The 22,233-nt window shown below is 38.6% G+C and overlaps 1 protein-coding gene and 1 long non-coding RNA gene across 2 annotated transcripts in view; one reads left to right on the top strand and one right to left on the bottom strand.

The window, feature by feature from the left end:
* LOC101155716 (mannosyl-oligosaccharide 1,2-alpha-mannosidase IA) overlaps nucleotides 1-22,233 on the top strand; it is a 187,785-nt gene that overhangs the window by 152,995 nt on the left and 12,557 nt on the right. The window contains exons 5-8 of the mRNA XM_004078309.5: nucleotides 16,259-16,353; nucleotides 19,721-19,844; nucleotides 20,015-20,108; nucleotides 21,031-21,146. Coding sequence (XP_004078357.1) covers nucleotides 16,259-16,353; nucleotides 19,721-19,844; nucleotides 20,015-20,108; nucleotides 21,031-21,146 — 429 coding nt within the window. The remainder of the gene's footprint in view (nucleotides 1-16,258; nucleotides 16,354-19,720; nucleotides 19,845-20,014; nucleotides 20,109-21,030; nucleotides 21,147-22,233) is intronic.
* Nucleotides 8,619-16,348, bottom strand: LOC144984430 (uncharacterized). The gene is made up of 3 exons (XR_013648098.1): nucleotides 16,234-16,348; nucleotides 9,518-9,618; nucleotides 8,619-8,752 (listed from the first exon to the last, which is right to left on the bottom strand). It is a non-coding gene; the product is annotated as an uncharacterized LOC144984430 (long non-coding RNA).

The following is a 22,233-nucleotide window of genomic DNA, read 5'->3' as shown; positions in this document are numbered from 1 at the left end:
CCTCACAATGTGACACATGTGCTAACTCAAACTGAGTCCTGCTGGGTCCTACACACACTTAGTCTCACAAACACACAGGTCGCTGCTGTCTGAGAAGCAGAGCCTAATGTCAGCGACAAGGAAGGAAAAGAAAAATGGAAAGTTACGATTTCTCTGTGGATCCTTCTGTGGTTGGAGTGACAACAGGTCTTCCTGAGAGACGCTGTAGCTTTGCTTGTGCTCCAACTATGGACCCAGAACATCTCAGAAATTAATCCAGGCAGACCAGCAGGCTGCTCCTTCAGCCTGGTTGGGGACAGCAGATCTATTCAGGGTGACAGAACCTGTGACTGTCCCAGCAAAGTCTGCACACTCGCTGGTCTGGGACTTTAAAAAATGCCACTCTGCATTAAAGCTCTTCTTGATTACAGTTGACTTTGGCTTGAGGACGTAAAGTCTCTGCATGAGCCAGGGTGACTTTAACAAGCACCAACTTGTGCACACAAGTTCTTCACAGCAATTGGAACTCTTAGGGCAACAAATGTTTGATTTGTTAAGGAGCAAGCCCACCGACACACAGCAAAACTTTGCTCGGTACAGGATTTTCTTTGTTGTTGCAGAGCAGCAAATAATTCACAGTGTAGGACCAAGTTAAGCTGATTGTTTTCCACGCACCAATAACTTACATTTAAACATCTGCGTTCCAACCCACGGCCTTCCACTGATTTAAACAGCAGCCTGGCCTCTCAGCTGTGACAAATCCAGCCAATACACACATAAGCAAACACTTGCACAGCTCATTCTTTTCCAAAGAACCTTTTTTTTTTTGGAGCACAGTGTGGCTTTGCTGCATCACCAACTGAGGACCTCCCGATGCGATCAACAGCTGTGTCTCAGCTGAGCAGCGAGGAGAGGGGTGCCTGGTGGTGCTCTGCCTCACTGTTGCCTGTGGAGGTTGGCCCGCCCCCTTACACGGTTTGGCTTTTTGTGCTCATTTTCTGCACAAAAGGCCTGTCAGTAATGGCATGTGTAAATGGCATTATCTGTCATAGATCTTTGAGGGATTTGTGTGCCTGTGTTTGCACTGCAACACTAAAAGAAGGTAAAATGACATAAAAATTATTCAGCATCTAGGGACTGTTGGTGTGTTTACGCTCCCCTAAGTTATCTGGCTTCTGAGGAAAATATGGTTAAAGGAGAAATCAACGTACAGGTTTACATATACAGCCCAGTTTTCTATGCTTTTGCTGCGTCACTAGTGAATTATCTTTCCTTCATCCATCCGCCTCTGCTTTTTGAAAGTTTAGTGTCGGCATCCTTTGTCATGCAAACTTTGTCATGGAGAAATCTGACAATTTTATTCAAGAATTGATCTCTGACCACAAACTAGGTTGTGTTTTACATGAAGAAGAAGCAAAGTTACTCGAGAACGAAGATTGTAACCTGTTAAGTCACATGTACCCTTTTGGGGGAATTGATTTGTACGTGTACTGTGGGTTGTTGGGTTGTCCGGACCCGCGGAGGGTGATAGAGAAGAGCAGCTACGTCTCAAGGGAGAACAGGTGTGTTTTGCAGTTCCCTTAAGGCTTGTACAGCCACTTTAAAAAACTCCCTTAAAATGGAACGTAACACTGTCGTGAGTATATCGTGAAGTATTTGCAAGAATAATGTAAGTAACACACACTTGTGACGCACAGGTGATGTTGTTGTATAGTACGTAGGATGTCCGCACAAACTACACTCTGATTTTCCAATTTCTTCATTTCTAACTGTCGGGCTGTGCGCAAAGAGCACCCACTTATCACTTGGATGGGAACTAATGGGTTCCTTGTGCAGTGTGCAGGATTTGGGGGTTTAAAGTGAAAAATCCATGCAAGAATGTGCCTGAATGTCACCCCCCCCCCCCTCACGTATCCTTGTGTGTTGTTTAGGTGTTTACTATGATGCTTGCAGATTGGCTGTAGGAAAAAGATGTTCATGAACGTTTTTGCTATACCAGATCACCGTGTGGTCTACAACTTTGATGTTATGTCCCGGTCGCCTGTGTACAAGTTGGGCTATTTTTTGCCTGCAGACAGCCAGTATTCACCTGTAAGGGCAGTTGTGATGAATGCTTTACTTATGTGATTGCTCCCCATGGACTTTTCTTTTTTGTAATATTCTACTTTTGGGGGTTATTCTTTCTAAAACTCTCCCTTAGTCCTCCTCCGTCTTGTGCAAATATTTTTGTAGACTTGAAATTACAGTCACAGAGCAAATCCCAGCTCATTTCTTCATCTGTTTCACATTAAAATGTAGACGCACCTTTAATGAGCTGTTTCCACTTTCACAGTTCCAGTGCTCATTAGCCCTGTCAGTTAAAAAATGAAGAACCGTAATTTTACTGTGTTCCATAATTGTTCTGTGCAAAAAATTACCTAAAATTGACCAAGATCTATAGCAATAAAGAATCAAATCATAACTATTTTTACATCTTTTCCTTTCCACCCTTGCACTTCCTTTTTTGTCTTAGCTGTAGCTGAGCAATAACATTTAATTAGCTTCAAAAGTCCCCGTCCCATGCAGTCTCTGTGAGCTGTGACATTTGTGGCAAGGCAGGAATCCCTCAGATGACCCCGGGAGTCTCACACATTGACGTTTCGTGGTAATATCACACACCATTACTCACCGTCTTGTAAGAATATTCAGCCTTCCATCCTCAGCCCAGAGACATTTCAGTTGCTGTGATAAGTCAAAACTCCAAGGGCTTATCTTATGATAAAGTGTCAGAGAGATTTTTTTGTTGTTTATGTCGTCAGTCAGTCATGCCCGTAGCTGTGTTTTACCAGCTGGTGCAATGCACATTCCTAATCTGATCGCAGCTTGTTTTTTTTTCTGTATGTCCAAATCTGAATTCCTGAGCTGTGTTTGCATAAAATAAAGTTGCGTGAGGAAACAAACGGGACCCATGCTGGCATGTTCTTGGGGAAGTGGCAGAGGGCCAACTAGCAGTATTACTCTGGCGATAATCTCAAGCGGGAAAGTGGAAAAGGTATCAAGTCAAGCGTGGCTTTGTTCTGCTGCTACTTCAGGGAGCACAAAAGTAATTTCAGCAGCATTGTTACAAGGTCCGAGCTTGTCCTTCCTTCTTTTCTATGTTGGTTATGTTTAAATTATTAAAGCTTTATAAACGAACAGTGACTAGTTGGTTTAAAAAATAAAAGCCTTCCTGTGGTGGTTGGGATTTGGAAAGGAGTAGTTTTTGCGCATAATTTCAAAAAGGAATTTACACAGCTGTAACATTTTGCTATTTGACCTTCTTTCTCTTTCAACTAAATGACTCACTCTACTGTAATTTTTTTTTCTCCACTCTCGCCCGGTTTGAATTCTGCACCTGGGTCTTTTGGCAAAAGCCAAGCAAATCTGTTCAGCCTCCCTGACATTGCTTCGCCTTCAGACTGATGAAGCATGTCCAACACTAAGCAACAATCCTCTTTTCTGACGAGCAATGTGTCTTAACTGCTGTCAGGAGCCGTTGATGTGTGCCAGCAAAGAGAAAGAGGAGTTTCAGCAGGGTGGATGCTACCCCCCACGGAGAAAATGAGTGGAAACGCAGCGTTTTCCACCCAGCTGAAACCTGAAACAGATGGAGCTAGTGAACAGTGCAGCACAGCCTCCACGGAAACCATAGAAACAGAGAAGCCACAACAAGTGTGGTGGGCCAATCGCATTTAGGAATGCAGCATTTTCCTATAGGTCCCTAAGGTAGACTCTGCAAGGATGATGGTCTAATGGATGGAGGTTGGTGCTGAAACTATTGTGGCTATCACTCATAGGGAGATTGAAAAAGAATTTGCCACAAATGTCATGTGCCCTAAAGGCGTCTGTTTAGTTGGCTGCAACAACCGGCGTTGTGAATAAGTGGCAAAATGGCTCGCCATCAGAAAGGCTTATAAAGCACAAGCAGAGCAATGCTTCAAGGCATGCCTTCAGTTAATGTTTTTATGAATTTCACAATGTGGTACATGAAAGAGCTGCCTCTGCAGAATATAGGAGTTCACCCCCCCCCCCCCCCCCATATTCTGTGACTTAATTTGTCATTTCATTTTGCTCCTTAGAGCAGAAGATCAGCAGCATAACAGCAGCCGCACAGCTGATAGAGATTAAGTGCCTCACTCAAGGATGCGTTGGCATGCCTGACATCAGGTTGAATGAGGGCCTTGAATTTCACAGACATCACAAAGCAGCTTTTTCAAAAAGCTGCTCAATTTAAAAGAGTTTTGCAGAAAAGGTTGTTGGAATTTTCCAGTGTTTTCTGTAAACTGATGGTTTAAAAAAAATCCCTGCATGCGTTCTCTCTAGAAAAAAAAATCCAGTCCGTTAAAGTGCAGATGTACTCCTGCATGACCCCTGTATTCCTGCCTTCTGCAGAGACAGTTGAACTGCCATCTCGGTACTGTCAGATGAGCTCTGCAGCACCACAGATACAGCTTTTGGATGTAGGATTTAAGGGGACGACACAGCCAATGAAACGTACAGTATGACTGCATACATTTCCATTTCATTTAGGCTTCATTGAACTACTCACCCATTCTATTTTTAACTGTGAATAATGTGCTTTAACCTTTTAAGTATGTATCAACATGTCCTTTTTTATTATTTTTTTATGCCTTTTAAAGCATGCTGATGAAACACGGTGCGTTATTACAGTGAAGCACTGCCTTTGCTCTCCCCCCTTTGAAGAACTTAGCGTTTCAGGAGGGTCTTACATATTACACTTTTCCAAGAAAAAGAATTCAATTTGAAGTGGTCTAAATGGTGGTTATCTATTCCGCACGGCTTGTTGAATTAAAACTCCCCCCGACTCCACAGAGGCTATACATGTGATGAAGTGAGCTTTTATTTATAAATTTAAAGAACAATTGGTCTCATGAAATTTTAGTTTGACCTAAAGATGTATGCAAGTGACTGCACAACAGCTTCCAGCTTATAAATTATGTAAACACAATCATTTCCTGCAGTGGCCCCAATAAAGAATTTATGCTGTAAACATATTGTCTTAATGTATTTTAGAGGCCGTCCTCATTCCCGGCAAAGAGAACCGCGTTTTCAGGCAAACTTCTGTCTCTTGCTGGCCTCACAGGCACACACTTTTCTCACAAGCATAGCATCACAGTAGCCATGTCCTTCTCTGAGCCGAGTCTTTGATGCAGCAGCCGGTGCTTTGAAGCCTGGCACAGCCATCAGGAGCTCTGCTGCCCCCCCCCATTCCCTGTTTTTCCACAACTAGTTAACATCATCAACTGAACCGCTGATATGCACTAGGCAACATAGATAACCCAAATCTAATCTTTCTTATCTCACCTCCTCTCACCTAAAGATTCACAGGAGACACTGACCTCAGCCACTTTTTCCTCCTCCTTCTGTGCTGAGCCTTTGATTGCTTTATCTCAAAATATTACCCTCACTCTGTGAAACTAACAGCTGACCCCTCGGAGCATTTCCATCTCTTTTTGATGAAAAGCAACAGGTTTTTACATTACGTTTGTTACCCTGCCATTAAAATTAAACCTTTCAGACTATTTTTAAATGTCTTGCTACTCACATGATTCATCATTAAAATGTTTTCTTTCTATTGTGCTGCTGCATAATTATTTCCTTCATAAATGTACAACCCCATTCCAGCTGCTAATTGGCTACATAGCAAAAACTTCACTCATCGACCGATGTCTGAAGAGGGAATTTCTGAAATGAGTCCATGAGCTTAAATAAAATTTCGAGTCGGCAGATAAGCATGTTTAGATTGTCCAAGTGTGATGGTAAACTCATGCTTTACCATCTTCAGTCAAAAACGGCTGTACAGAAAGGACTTCATGGACGTTTAGGAGCAAACACTCTAGGAGGACGTCAGAAAATGTATCAAAAAATGAAAAGTTTATTTCTTACTTAGAAAAAAAGGGTTAAAAATGTCAAAACTGGAGTCTTAACTGAGTAAAGCCCACTACATCAAAGAAGTGATAGAACTTTTCTTTTATTCAAATTTTTTTAAACTAAATGATGAAATCAACCAAAAAATTTTAAACTTTTTTTTATGTAGATAGTGTTAATTATGTTAAAATATTGACGTGAGTGCTCAGCAAAAAAGCACTTTCAGTACAGCAAGTAGCCGTTTAAAAATTCTTTAAAAAAAAAACAATCGAAGAGTTAATCTCACCACAAAGATTAGGAAATTAGCTAACTTTTGCCCGCCATAAGTGTTTGGAGATTTCATAGAAGAAATTTTGAAATGAGCAGAAAAAGTCCTTCTACTGCCTCTAGTGGAAAGATTATGAACTACAGGATCAAGATATAGTCAGTCGGTTTTTGATGAAATTTTGGATCATGCTTATGAGAAAGGGGTCTTAGAAATTCTTGTATCAAATGTGATACGAATGCTTATATAGTGTTAAAAGCGTTTAACAGAAACAGAATTAACTCAGGCGGCAAACTTAACTTTAACTTAACCAATGAAACAAACCAAGTAACAGAGATAAATATGCCTAATCAGAAGGCTGATCTGACCACTTGACAAACATATAACAAAGACTACAAACAGGCTCAACACAAAACCTGGTCTTTTAGTGGCAATAACCACAAAAAAGTACATAAAAAAAACAAAAAAAATTAAACAAGCATTGCAAATAAACATTAAAGAAGTCCTTTGTTTCTCCCCTCGGAGACTTGTGTAGATGGCGCCTGCCAAATTGTCTGACAGGATTATTTAAAGGCATTGCTGGCTTGACTGCCTCTCTTGGCCAGACCTCACAGCTCCAGGAGCATAACCTCAGCCACACTCGTAGCAACCAGCATCATCCCTAGCAACTCAAACAAACCAAATTGACTGAACACAAACATTATTGGGCTACAAAAAAAACCCCACTGAAAACATAAAATATATGTGTATTTTAATGCAAAGAAATTTGTGCATTTATTTAAGACGAAAGAGTCTGAAAATGTCAATTTAAAAAACTAAAAAAGAATGTGTGCGGTGCATGGGAGTTGTGGGTGTGATGGTGTATGCTCAAAGCATTTCCAAACATTTCAAATGCTTGGCCTAAAACAGATTAGATAAGAGTGGCACAGGTAAATTGATTAATAGAAAATATACCATGGTCCAGTTGAATACTCGATTCTGATTGGCTGCTGGATGTGCATTAAAACCTGATAACCGCACGGTGAAAAAAGTTCGGTCAGCTAGCTTAAATGTTTTGTATCACTGCGCCGGCTTCTTTAAAACGACCTTTTGCTTCATCATCTGGACAAAAACAAGCGGTAAGAGGTGAACTTTCTCTCTGAACTGATGCTTTATTCAAGCCATCGGGACGATCAGCATATATATGTCGCCGAAACTTGACTTCAGCGGTGGTGCTGCGCGACCGATGCGCTGCATCACGTAACATGTAGTCCGCTTTTTGTGAGAAAAGCGATCCAACTCGGAAAAAAAAAAAAAACAAGAATTAAGGACTAAAACCTGGTTAATATGTATTGCTTTTGTAAGTGACCATGGTATAAGCGGGTTAATGGCCGACGAAGTGTGCGTTTATTACTTTTTAACGCACTTCGCGGAAGCAACCATCCTCCGCTTCGCGTCAGACGGTTCAGGCTTCCATGCCGTGCGTTAAAAAGTAATAACCGCACACTTCGTCAGCCATTAACCCTTACATACTGAATGAAATTTTACCAAATAGGTTGTACATGCAGAGAATTGGTTTTATGGCTTTTTGGGATTTAAAAAGTTCGTTGTATACCAAAACGATGAGGTGAACAGAAAGAAAATCTTAACCTTCGATCTTTTTCAGTCTGTCTTGTGCAAATTTGCAGCCTGAAGTTGTTTTGTAGAAGAGGGATCATTTTTTGTGGATACATTTTCCTAATCAACCCCTTGGGAAAATAAAAGTAAACTTTCTTAATGGCTCTGAGCTCTGCCATCCATCATTTCAAAGTAGAAACATAGTTCCCTGGTTATGTTGCTTGATGTTTGTGGAGTATTTTCAGGTTTTGTTTAAAAAAAAAAGTACAAGTTGAAACTTTAATCCATCACTTATACAGTTTGCAATGTCTTAACAGCTTGCATGTAAGCCCCAAAATGTCTCAGTTTTTCTTTCCAACACTTCAACAAGATGACTTGGATTTCTTGCAGTTCTGCTGGGTGTTCTGTCAGTGGATGGCAGCACAGGAAGGCTCCTCTGTCTGGCTGATTGGGCCAGTGAGATGCCTGCTGCCCTCCTACAGCCTGTCTGTGACTCTCAGGGCACTAATGAGAAATGCATCTGACATGCTCTCCAAAGTCCACTCTTCTCTGCTTCCCATCAGTACCCACCTCTTCCTGTGCTTTTCCAAAATAATGACGGCAGAAAGGTTGAGGTACCAGAAAGCTGAATAATTCAAGTCACAGAGGACACCTGGTCAGTCTCGACGCTCATGCATGACATCTGTCTATGTGTAAACACGAGCGTTGCACTGAGACAAGGAAAGAGCTTTATGTTGTGCATTAGGAGTAGACAAGGATCTCTAGAGTGTCATCATAACAATCCTCTGTGTGTGTACGGATGGAGTTGCAGTGATTTTCCTGTGATGGATACCTAACATGTTGAGATTCCTTGTTCTGAGTTTTTGTTCTTGACAGCGTAACATGTGTGGGGCCAGCTCCTGCCTCCAGATGACTTTTTCATTCATGCAGAGATGGAGCTGCTGCTGCAGACAAGTCATCACAGGAAACTCCATCAGAGTCACGCACTGCCACTCGGTGGCTGTCCTGTAATACAGAAAGATGACACTGAAGCCGAAACAATCTAATGATGAACATTTGGGTTGGAAACAGTCAGCCACATTGTCTGCCAGTATAAGAAAGGGATTTGGTGCTGGGTTTTTGGGTAGGTTTTTGCACTATGACCAGATCAAAAAGCCTGGAAAATTCTTTCTTTTTTGTTGTTTTGTAATATAGAAACAAGCCAGTGAACTTCAAAACATCAGGATGAGTTGAGGAAGGGATCCAGAGTTTGTTGGTGGCTCATGTACATAAGACAAAGTACATATCTTTTATTACAGTTGTAGCTTGATTTTAATTTGATGCTGTCCGCCAGCAGCAGGAGTTTGTTTGAGGACGAGCCATCTGTTTGTTTTCCAGTTCGGGCCGTGGCGGGCACTTCCCTCTTTTGCCGCTCGTTTCCCGGGAAGTCCTCATGTCAAATTTATTGGATCTGTTTTAGCACGTTTGCCTGCTAACTCCGGTGATGGTATTCTGCATAAATTATGTAGAGTTCTTTTCATTTCTGACATCGGGGGTGAGCAGATGCTGAGAGACTGCTTGTTGTGGATTATAAGGCATCAAAGTAATGCTGGTTGATTGAGATGTAGAAACATGTTTTAGGTAAAGAGTTTTCAGAGAAATCCTTGACTCATGTTTTGTACTTTGGATTTTTGTTTTTTGTTTCAATAGTCTGGGCTTTTTGGTATTCTGCCCATTTTATCTCGGATGTATTAGATGTTACACAGCACCAATGCTTCTCAGTATAGCTACCAGCTTGACAACAGTGTTGATGAATGGAGATCCCGATGTGTTGAGGGATGGTTCTGTGACCTGTGAACTCCTCTGCTTCTCCGTCAGCATGCACCAGCAGCCTGTGAAATGAAGAACCAAATTGATGTTCAAGAAAGGGCGTCCTCTTGTCAGTATTTGCAACTTCAGCTCCAACAGTAGAAATATTGGCAAAAATAATTCAAGCTGACCTGTTTTATTCCTTTCAATTGGTCATTACTGCAGCTTGAGGCAGCTGGAAAGTATTTTACATTTGGATATTCCTTCATTTGCCCATGAGGCTTGTAATGATGCAGACAATGGATCCCATTAATGATCGGTGTTGGGAGATAAGCTAAACAAACCACGAGCAGCTGCTGCTTGGAGAGGATCGACTTTTTTTTTCTACTCTCCTTGCAAAGAGGAAATACGTGTCTGACTGTAGCCTCAGTAGAATTCAACTTTAGATAGATATCCAGATGTCAGCAGCCCCCTTCAATCATTTTTTAATGCATCCTCAGCTGTGAGCACAAGTTTTTACAGCCACATTAATCATAAAATATGTTTTCTAGAACTAAAGTAATTACACACCCAGGACACGCACCAAGTTATGATGTACAGTAAGTGTGTTTCATAACTTGTACTTGCAGATGGAACCTGTTTTAGAATGCATTTGTGGACCATACCCACGAAACTTGAATGATTCACTTGATGCACACTTTAAATCCATTTGCAAGATGAACAAATGTCTAGAGTGTCTACTGTTTAACATGAGCCTTACTTTGAAATAGGTGTCCCCAACAAGTGTTTGAAATACCTTCTCCATTCTAACTTTTTCACTGCTGTATGCTTAATTTGCATGTGGCTGGACTGTCCAGACCATTATCCCAAAAAAATGGCAGTTGAGAGAGTCTGCTATAACCTGAATTTACATTTGTAACCTGACAAGACAATCCTCAACACAGGGATTACTTTTCCAGCAAATGCTCCAACTGCCCCTGCTGCAAATCCCAAAAATGAACATTTACAGCATGTCAAGGTGCAAAAAAAGGTTTGGAAGAGTAGCCATCGAACTTGAAGCGTGGGAGCTCAGAATAGTTGTGGAACTACTGCAGGGAAGTCGCTCAAGGTTCTCATTCCAGGTGATGTTGAGTCAAAGAAACTGGACTTAAAATCTTCTTCCTTGAAACAGTTTGCCGTCCAAGTGGCTTCATCAGTCTGAGTGGTGCTAGGATTCAGTCTACATTTGTATCCTCCAGGTTGTATCCACCTGGAGGATACAACCTGGAGGATGCAAATTTAGACTGAATCGTGCACCACTCAGACTGATGAACCCACGTGGACGAGGGGGGAAATGTTTTAAGGAAGAAGATAATAGTCCATGACTCTACTTCAAGACAACTACACAGAAGGGATGTGAATATCTAGAAAAGAAAACATGACGTTTCCAAAGAGATTGAATATCATAACAGAGAAAATGAAGATGATATTTAAAAAACATTTTCCTTTGACTAACAGGAAGGACACTATCTGCTCCAAGTCAACATCTGAATAAATGCTGCACAGTATCTGAAAAGAAAAAAGTACACATCAGAAACTGCTGGATTTTTCCAGGAGACTGATAGTTTGGGAGTCATGTGTTTTCTTTTGTGTGTGCGTTTCTATCAATATACAACACGTTTGAATGTATCTGCAATATGGAGAAAAAAGTGGAAATTATACAAATGTTCTTTTGAAAATGTCATGTCATTTGTGAAGCTATATGTTTATGATTTAAAGAGCTGCTGTTAACATAAGTTTACTAAGAAATTCCTCAAGGGGTTTATTTTTTTATGACTGACACATAATAGTTGCTAAAATGCATAGCTAAAAATTTGTGATTCCAGATTTAATTTTGTAACTGAATAATAACAGTTGTGATTGTGAGATTTTACTGTTTGCTTAAAAATACGATGCAATACTTTGACATCTTGTGACAGCTTCAGGTGAAAGGGTCACTATAACCAGCTAAAGTCTTCTAAACCTTTAAAGAGAAACATTGACTAATATAAAGAAACACTTGCTATAGTCGAAGTAAGCTTCGCCAAAGGGAAGATTTTGTTTCTTGGTATATTTGTGAGGAAATGTGTGGTTTTTGCTCTCTGCTTGGATCAGCCAGTGTTAGAATAATTTTATTTTTGTTGAAAACAAGAATTTGACACGACTCGAGATTTGCACCTACCAAGTAAATTAGCTACATTTAAATGAATGTTCTTCTTGAACTTAAATCAAGTCTTAGTACATGATCTTTCATGCTCTTTGGTGTCAGAAGTAGAGGGCAGAATAAAGAAAACCAAGAGCAGTTCTGTGAAGCTGAGATGAAATATGCAGATACCTTTACCTTGACATTGTTGCTTACCATGAACATTTTTTTTTAATCTTCAGATCATGTCTTCAGTCTGGTTTGCCTCCTACACTTCAGTAACATGAGTAAAGTAGAGGTGACGGCAGATATAAAATAAGGAAAACTTTTTTTCTTTTATCCAAAAACCTCATTTTTGGCACAGAAAGTGTGAAGCTTCAGAGATGGGTTGTAAAGAGCTTAAAAACTTCTGAACCAGATTTTCCAGAACAACAAAGTTCAGTTTATATTTTGGCTGCCACATCATATTTTCATGATGTGCCGTCAACTGTCTGTTCAGACTTGAGGATGTGTCCTAAATTTGATCAGAAATAGAAACACAGGCGAAGCAACCTGCCGGCTCAAGTTAATCACGAAGCCACAAAGTAGGAGTCAGTCATTTTTGAAATGCCTGTCTGTGAAATCTATCAAGTATGAGATGGTTCAGGCTCCACAGTGCCTCCAGATGTGTGGTAAAATATAACTTGATGACTTTGGATATTTTGCAAAGACCAATCAATTTGTATTATTGTGTATGTTTGCAAGCAAACGGCTCAATTTGTACCTGTGATTCAGAATTTTGATTTTTATGTCTCATAACCATAAACCAAATCATTGCAAAATTAAAATGGGTATCATTTGTTCCTAAAGTATTTTCTCCAAAGCACTGCCGGAGAAGGTAAACACAATAGTAACTGTTTACCAAGTACAATCAATGTAGGACTTTATGTGTAGTGTCTGTTAGTAAGAATGTGGTTAGAGCTTTTTATACCGTGATCCAGGTGAATACTTAATTCTGATTGGTTGCAGGGAGTGGATTAAAAAGTGATAATCCACAGTGATAATGCATACCTAAAAAATAAGTCACACTGCCACAAATTTCTATATTACTGTACTGGCTTCTTTGAAAGAAACTTTTGCTTCATCATCTGGACAAAAACAAGCGGTAAGAGGTGAGCTTTCTCTCTGAACTGATGCTTTATTTAGTCTATTGTGACGACCAGCATATTTACAGTATATCGCTTTCCTTTGCTGCTTCAGTTGAGATCTGTGCGGCACATTGTCATGTTACAGTGACAACGCACCGCACCACATAACAAATAGTCTGCTTATTGTGAAAAAGCTATCTAAACCGGAAAAAATAACAAGCTTAAAGTACCAAAGGTTGGTTTTATTTTTATTTCTTTTGTAAGTGATCCCGGTATAAGCGGGATAATGATGCCTTTTGAAGTGAGCATTATCAGAAAGCAACCCACTTCACGGTAGCATTCAGGCTTTTACGGCGTGCGTTAATTTCTGATAATGCTCATCTGGTCGGGCATTATTCCTTACTCATTTCACCAATTTTTTCCCCAGGGAAACAGAAAATTACATGATTAATGACTTATAAACTGACCATTTATTAAGATGTTTTTAGTTAATGAAACGGAGGATGATACTTATATTTGTTAAAATTTTAGAGTATTTTCACTTTAAGGATAGATAGAAATTTAGCTGCTGTATTTTTTTTTTCAGACAGAGACAATGGGATTGTCTCTGCCTGAAAATAATGAGGTATTTTACCAAAAGATAAAATAAAATAATGGTGTTGCACTAACAGACAAATGATTAAAATTATGTCATGTGTGCCTATTTTGTCATGTCCCTCTGCCCCAAAGGTGAGACTGAGAGGTTTTAATGGTAAACAGAAATGTCAGACCTGGAAAGGTTCCTATCTTCTCTGCTGTGATGATGTTTGCTGTGGGAGAGGTGTCATGATGAATGTCTTTGCAGGTAGGGAACTAATAGAAAAGCCATTTGTATTGAGCCTTCTGTCCAGCAGAGAATTTCAGCAAAAACAAAAAGAAACCGACCCAACGTTTAATCAATCGGCAGAAATTTGCTACTTTTCTATCAGGCGAGTAAAGAATGTTGAAAAATGTGTTTGGATTTGCTGCCTTTGCTGAATATGTTTGCACATCTTACTCATCCAGTGCATTCTCAGCAGATAAGTAATTCTGTTAAGGTAAAAAGGCCCAGCAGTGAGTCGGGAAAGACAGATTCACGAGCACAGCCTGTGTCCTCCATACACTTAATTGCAGAGCAAACTCCAGCTAAAGGGGTTTTACAGTAATTAATCAAAGAATTCATAAACAAGCTAACAAGAATTAATGAATGCAATAGAAGTGACAAGCCTTGCTTCATGTCTGCCCTAATGCAGCAGACGCAATTTATTTGGATGTAAATGATTGCATGAATCAAACTTTATTTTAAAATTATGCACATATGCCACACGTGTCTCTGTGCTTTCTGAAGAGAGATGGGATCAGAAGGCGGGTCATTAGTGCTCACTTTGATAGAATGCAGAACCGAGAGATTTAAATGGGAGACAGACAAATGACAAGCATCAAGGCCGTTGCTGCTCTGGGCTTCTCCATTAAAGCTGGAGACACAAAACCACTACCACTGTGGTCCATAATGTGCACAGAACCTGGAATTTTGGAGTAAAGCTGCTTCCACGATTCACAGATTATTACACATGTATTTATTGTTTAATGTTTTGTTAGGTTTTGTTGTTTTAGAATTTGGTTTTAAAGCACCTGACTTGAAGATCCACTCTGATGAATATTGTGTTTTTCCTGTCATTTTTCTAATGATGAAAGACAAATATTAGGAAAATTGAGCATAAAATTGCATTTCTGAGTATTTCTTAATTCAAATTTGTGTGAATTAAGAGCAGACATATAAAAGCCATTTGAAAAAGTGATAACTTATGATGTGGAAAATACGCTGGGCGAGCTACAAGCCTCCTGCTTCACTCCATTATGATGCATCCACATGCAAACAATTAGATCCATGTACGTCTTAGTTTTGCTCATCTGAGCTGGCATCTGGATAAACTGTACAGCTGGAAAGCTTCAATATTGCTTGCTAATTTTGTTGCACAGCTAATCTTAGGTCGGGGTTGTTGAGGGGGTGTAAGCTAGCGGATGTTGGTAAGGGGGGGGGCGACAGTTTATTTTTTTATTTTTTTATTTCTAAAAACGGTATAATCACAAATTAAATACCAGAATACTTTTAAAATAGATGGCATGATGATTGGAGTGGCTCTTTAAATGAATCCAAATTATAGTTGAGCTTCTGACTATTAGTAAAAAATATGTTTTTTCCCATTTCAAAGCAAGATTACTAAAGAACTGACCAGCAGTCAACTTTACCAGCCACAAGTACCAATAAAGATGAAAACTGAACATTTCAGGTGAAAACGAATCTGCGAGGCACTTAAAAAAGAGCTCGCTGACAGGCGACAGTTTGTCCCCTATCCAGTCGCTGGATAGAAGGTTATAGTCTGGTAGCATAAAGTGCTATTGGGAACTTTAAGGTGATTGAAATGCAAGAGAAGTTTAGTCATTAAAGGGTTTATTTGTAATGAGAGGGAGCTTATGCTCTTTTCATAAGGTCTCTTTTGCCAATTCTCTTCAGAAGTCTAGCTTCAACATCTTGGATCAGCTTCAGGCAACTGAGAGAGTTTTTAGGACACCAGGATAGAGAATTACAGGATTCAAGGCTTCCAGCAACAAATAAATGGACTGGTTTTTCTGCATCACCCTGACACAGGGTGTTCATAGTTTTTGCAATAATAAATGGAGAAAAGGGGCTTTTTGTAATTATTCGTATGCAAAAATAAGTATTCTAAAAATGACTCCAAGGTTATTCAGACAATGTGAAACAACTCTCATGTGGAGGAGGATTGTCCGACGATCACATTCCCATTGTATTTGATTTTTGTGGACTTGGGAACGGCCTCACTAGTACGTCTCTTTTTGATTGTGGTTTGCCCTAAAAGATGTCTTATCCGCCACACCTTTCTTCTTCTTCTTAAACAGCTCTCCCCTCTTCCTCTCACCTCTGGCTTCCTGCCTTCTCAGATGTCTCACTCATCAGGATTTCAATGTGCCTCCCTCCTCCTCCTCCTCCTCCTCCTCTTTCAAACTCTGTTCCAACTGGCTTATAGAGATTCTGTGACTGATACTCCAGCTCCTAAGATGATGCATTAACTTTGCCTTTGCGTTGGCTTCAAAGAGTCAGTGGAGATGTGGAAGATGAGCGCTTTTAGATGGACTGCTGAAGATGACACTGATTAGATTGCTATTGCTCCAGTTGGAGTTCATCTATAGTAGGGCATTTATTTAATAGAATTAACTTTAAATATAAAATAAAAGAGGGATTTTTTTAGGGCTACATTTTCAAGTTGATAGTGGAGTATTTTACAGCTCTGTTGAAATAAGAAGTATGTTTTGCAACAACAAAAAACACATGTATTTGCATAAAATCCAGTGTGTTTATTCTCTGTACTTACCACTTATTTGTGTGTTTGTGTTCAGCTTTACAAGAATAAAGCATTGGAGTTGGGAGAAAAGCTACTGCCTGCCTTCAACACACCAACAGGAATCCCCAGAGGAGTCATCAACCTGGGGAGGCAAGTGTCAGGGCAGCAGTTGACTTCCAGCTGTCCTCCATCCATACTGAGCAGTCATAAAATGTTTCTCAATCTCAGCAACAGTTTGAAATGTGTTGAGGGAACATGACCATAAATTATTGGCATGCAATATTTTCTTAGGCTTTAACACTTAATTATTTAACATGAAACATCTTAAAAACAAAATTAAACCAACTTTAAATGAAATATATGTACATTATTGTAATTAAGTTAAATTTTTCGTAGGGTGACACTAACCGGTTCACATCACTGACGTTTTAAAGAAAATGGTAGCGAGTGCTCAATGTCACGTACACGGCGTATTTTGGGAGAATACATTTAGCTGTAATATTGATGAGTTTCCGGATGTGTTTGCTGTTTTTGAGCATGTTCTTTTGAAACAAAACAAAAGTGTAAAACAGAAACCGTTTTCCCTGAAAAGTGTTTTTAACCATTTGACATTTTTAGACTGATGAAGCCACATGGCTGAGTGGTGCAACATTTGTAAGAAAGAGGACTTTATTTCCAGATACCATTTTTCAACTTATAAATTACGTCACCTGGAGGAATAAGAACCTTTCTTGATATTATTAGCTCAAGAAAGAATAAGAATGTTCACACTGTTATTGCTTAAACCGTCAGTTGCCACCATAATTAGGATTTTATCAGGCTTTCTAATATACATTTCTATGGTTCCACCTCTTTTCGCTTTTTAAATTATTACTAGAGAAAACATGCACATTTTGTTGTTGAGCTTTGCACCATCACCAGTGACGAATTTCAAACAAAAGAGGGGATGCAGTCAATAACCTAAACTTTAATACTCTTTGTAATAAGAACAAAAAAACGAAAAAATTAAACTAAAAAGTTACGCCCACAAATGTCAACGTGATGACACAACATGCATCAAAGCCCTCCAAACCTGCAAAAAAACCTCTGTTGACATCGACGCACAAATCATATTGAGTCCATAAAATGAAATCTCTTAACAATTGTATTCAAATTTGTGTCGCTTATAAAAAAAGAAAAGCAAATGGAACAGCAGCTGCACAAAGGAAAGTGGCACAAGCTGTTTCTAGAAACAACTCAAGCACCTTGGAGCCATTTGAGATCCTGGAAGTCAGAGCATGAGGAGTCTGGGCTGCTTTTTAATTGCTCTATTATCTTTTCATAATATGTTCTCTATGCAATATGAATCGCTGAGTTTATTTAATCTCCAGTCTGGAGTCCTGACTGTTTACCAGTGTCACATAATAACCCTGGCAGATGTGATCAGCTCATCAGTTCAAAAGAGAAAGAAAATGCACTTTTAGAATCAGCCCATCGGTTCTGTTCCACTGTGTCAGAGTGTATCATGCTTTTTCTTTGGTGCTTCTCACCAATTTCAGCTTAAAATGCCCGAACATCATCATAATTTTTCATCAAAGACTTCAGCATCTGGATCTTCTTTTGCTGTGTGAAGCTGTAGTTACAGGTCATGCATATTCAGGTAGAGTCTCCAAAGTCCTTGAAAATATATTTGCACACTTCTAAAAATCTTTAAAAGTAGAACTTCTAAAAAAAAATAAGTTACATATGGAGAATTAGATCCCAGTTTCAGAGCTCTCTGACAGTTTTTAATCTTTCTTTAGCCAACAGTAAAAAGTTTTAATAAGACAAAGACAAATCCTACACAGCACCCGCTGACATGCATGCAAAGATCCCCAGACTCCTTTTCACATGTGAAACCAAATACGACGACCTCCCCAGTTATTAACAATCAAGCAAAATTAATTATCCCCTATCTGATATCCTCAAACAACTCTTTGAGGTTATGTAAATCTAATTTCTGGAGTCCATTCTGGTTTCATTAATTACATGTGAGAGCCAGAGGGAAATGTGCAGCTGTAGATAATCAGCAATGTTGAGTTATAAGTCTTTAGTGAAACTTCTTCACAAACATTAACAGTAGTCAATCATAAACTAATAGATAGCTGGGGTTGTTTTTCATAGATGTGACCGTTTTATTTTTCACAAGCATTAATTGAATTTGCCTGACAGGCTTTCATAAATGGCTCTGGTGCTCCAGCCAAAATCAACTGCCAAGTTAATTTTAAAGATATTGTAAGTACCAGTGCTATCAAAGCATTTACACTCCAAAGTTCCTCTGCCAACTTTCACTTCATCATCTAAACTGCACCATTTCAGCCAAAGATAAAAAAGTGTCACTGCTCACAAATCTTAGTAGTTCTGTGCTCCAGATCTCTAGCTCTTCTCAATCCTCTTCTTCCATTTTACTGGAGTTTATTCTTTTCTAAAACATATAATATCTGAACTCAGTGCCCACCTTGCATGGTCAGGTGTGCTGTAGGAAATTGCCCTCATTAACTGATCTAAAAACATTCACCATCTCCAGGATATCAGCTCTTTGTTCATCCAAACAGGCCCTGATAAAACACTGAGTAGATAGGAATATGAAAGATCATAAAATACTTTTTTCTTTGTGTTTATTTGATTCTATTAAAGACATTTTGATAAGATTGACGGTACGGCGATTTAGCCGTAGTTTCAGTGGTTTTCGGAAAAGTCCAGCCCCTTTAACTGTCTCCACCAATCATTCTTGGAGGCTTAATTACACGTCATCAGTCTGACCAATCAGATGTGGTTAAAGTCTTCACTTCCTTGTTCTGATTCTGCTCATAAAGTCTCTCAGTTCCAACAAAAATACCAGCTAATGCTCGTCTTTAGCGGTGTAGCTTTCCACAGAATCCGATGTCAGACCGTGGAACAAGTGGACAAAACAATGAAGCTCAGAGACGCAAGTCTGTCTGCGTTCGGCTGCTGTTTGCACTACATCTCCCATGATGCATTGGGTTAAAGTGACAACGTCTCAGTGCACAATGAGCCTTTCTTTGTTAAATGTCTTGAAACCACGAAGAACACGCTTTGAACAGTTTTTGTTTACATCTTTTAGATAAAACAGCTGCAACTTCCAGCTTTTTCTGCCACAATTATCACAAAAATGCATGTCAGATTGCGGAGGGGCTGTAGATCAACACAGACTATGAGTTTCTCCTTTTTTTAAATTTTTGCATGCTGGTGTGCCGTGGGTTTATTGTCAAGGTTAAAGTTTGCCGTGGCTCAAAAAAGGTTGAAAAACACTGATTTAGTGAATATTTTAAAAAAAATCCTGGCTTGAGTTTCATGAAAAGAGACAGATTTCAACCTAATGAACAGCAGAACAGCCCTTCTCATTTGATGGCAAAAAAATAAATAAATCAGAGATGTTAGAATTGCTAAAGCTCTATGGTTTGTAGAACATCATGAAAATGTGGTGGAGCAGAAAAATGTCCAGAATAAATACTTCCTCTGTCTTTTGTCTTTGCAGTGGCACCAGTTGGAGCTGGGGCTGGGCCTCCGCTGGGAGCAGCATCCTGGCTGAATTTGGCACACTTCACCTGGAATTTGTGCATCTGACAGAGCTGTCTAACAATCCCATCTACACGGAGAAGGTTCAGCAAATTGATCAGATTATCAATATGGCTCATTATCAAAACAGAACCTTTAATAATTAAAAGAATCACTATTTCTGTGTTTCATGCTGGTCAGACTTTTCTGCATGTGCTCTGACAAAACTTTTCTGTGTGAATCTGCATTTTAACCAGTTGTCACATCGTTGCAGGTGATGAACATTAGAAAGCTGCTGAACAAAATAGAGAAACCTCATGGTCTGTATCCCAACTTCCTCAGTCCAGTCAGTGGCAACTGGGTTCAGCGTAAGTAGCATTCTGGACATAGGAAAATTATACGAAAAGATATTAAAATAAATAAAAGTCATCTGTGAATGATGAAGATTTCCATTTCTGAGAAAGACACACGTATTCTAGCAGTTTAAAAGATACAAGTTACCATTGTGCTTTGTTTTTTTTATTGGTTAGTGAACAATGAGCACTGAAACACACTTTTGCATTATAAAACTAAACTTGGAGCTTAAAAATAATTTTGTTTTCAATATCAGGCTCAAACATGAGCAATAGCTTCAACACTTGCTGAAATGACAGTGAATTTAATTACTTCAGGAAACTTAATCATTCCAATTTACCTGAAAAGAGGTAAGAAGAAAATTAAGTGATGAGAGGATGCTGGCAGTAACAAAAACCCCACTAATCTTGAGTACAAAGGCAGCAGTTCTTAACAAAAAAACTGTGTCCATATTAGTAAGTATAAATGCAGGCTTAACCTTTAACAACACAATCCAGACAAAATCATTAAAAAAAAGTTTCTCTGCTACTTTTTGCCTTTGAGAGTATTACACATAATCTTTTTGACAATATGTTTTCTAAATGTGCTCTACCTATCTGTTATATGCAGTTAAAGGCTTAAACCCACCCATTTGAAAAAATCTTTGCTTTATGTTAAAAAAATGTATAAAATGATTGTTAACATAACTTAAAATTTCTAATCATGCCTTAGAAAAAATACAGTATACATATTTTTTTAAATTGAAAATACTTCAAAAAGGACTGTTAATCTGGCATGTAATAATGCCCATAATTACCAATGTGATCACCTGTTCATAAAGACTGAATATTGCATTTTTAAGAGCTGAATCCTTAAAGAAGGTGTGTGTCTGTGTCTGTGTGTGCGTCTGTAAGATCATGCTCAAATACTTGGTTTGCCTTTGATTTCCCTCTTTAGATCATGTTTCCATCGGGGGCCTTGGGGATAGTTTCTATGAATATCTGATTAAATCATATCTAATGTCAGACAAAACGGATGAAGAAGCAAAGGACATGTACTACAGCGCACTGCAGGTATGGAAATCCTTATCTTTATTGGAAACACTTAATGTTCCCTTAAAGGCATAGTTCACTTAGATAAACTGTAATCCACTGGAATTCACTAGAGATTACAGTCTGTCGCATTAATATTTGATGAACTAAATGAGCAAACCACTTTGTATTCAATGTAAATGTAAACAATAATCTGTAAATCGTGAATAATCTGACATGGGACAATTTAATTGTTTTTTAGACAAAAACTGTCCTGAAATAGATATTGTTTGCACATAGTCAGTTGTATGATAATGTTTATAAAGCATAATTCATTAAAGCTGCTACTGCTGAAATGTTATCTGGTGACATCAGAGGGTGAAACCAAAGGTAAAAAAAACACTAATTAATAATTCTCCATCCCTCCTGTGTCCTGTTTTTTTTAACAGCCAAGGACACTCTTGTCATCAGATAAACCACTAATTAAAACACAATATTGAAATAGAAAAAAACACATTTTACACCTATGAATTAGGATGATTAGCACTAACAACGGCTAATTACTGAATAATTACTCTTTAAACCTTTAGGAAAATCACTTTTTTGGTGACAATATTTACTTTTTTGCACATTAATCATTAAACTTTGCAATATTTCTGTATTCATTCCAAAGTAAAAAAAAAAACAAATAAGCAGAGAGTAGAGGTTACCAGCTCTAACCACTAACTTAACATAAAAGGGCACCAAAAAAGAAAAGTTTTAATTTATCAGGACAAAATTGAGAAAAATGATAAATAAATATAACAAATCTGATCTGTTCATACAGTTTTAAAGAGTATATCTTTTAGGATGAAAGGTTGTATATAGTGAGCAAAAATTACCAATTTATAAATACATTTGTTAAATTTAAATGTAGATTTAAGGTGGATTTTTTTTCATCTGTACTAAAGTGTGAAAACTGCTGTGTTGGTTTTCAATGATAGGAGTTGTACTTTTTTAACTTCTTTTTTCATTATGTCTTTCTTTTGGACAGCGGATATAAATTAGTACTCTAAAGTAAAAATAAAGAAACAGTAAAAACTTAAATACGTTTTATAAATGCCACATAAGTAAATTCAACTTTGTTCAG

The sequence above is a fragment of the Oryzias latipes genome, chromosome 16 (assembly GCF_053564925.1).
Source record: "Oryzias latipes strain Hd-rR chromosome 16, Olatipes_Hd-rR_3.1".
NCBI classification, from domain to species: Eukaryota; Metazoa; Chordata; class Actinopteri; order Beloniformes; family Adrianichthyidae; genus Oryzias; species Oryzias latipes.
Note: the sequence above shows the minus strand (reverse complement) of the source record. Positions and strands in the feature narration are given on the sequence as shown.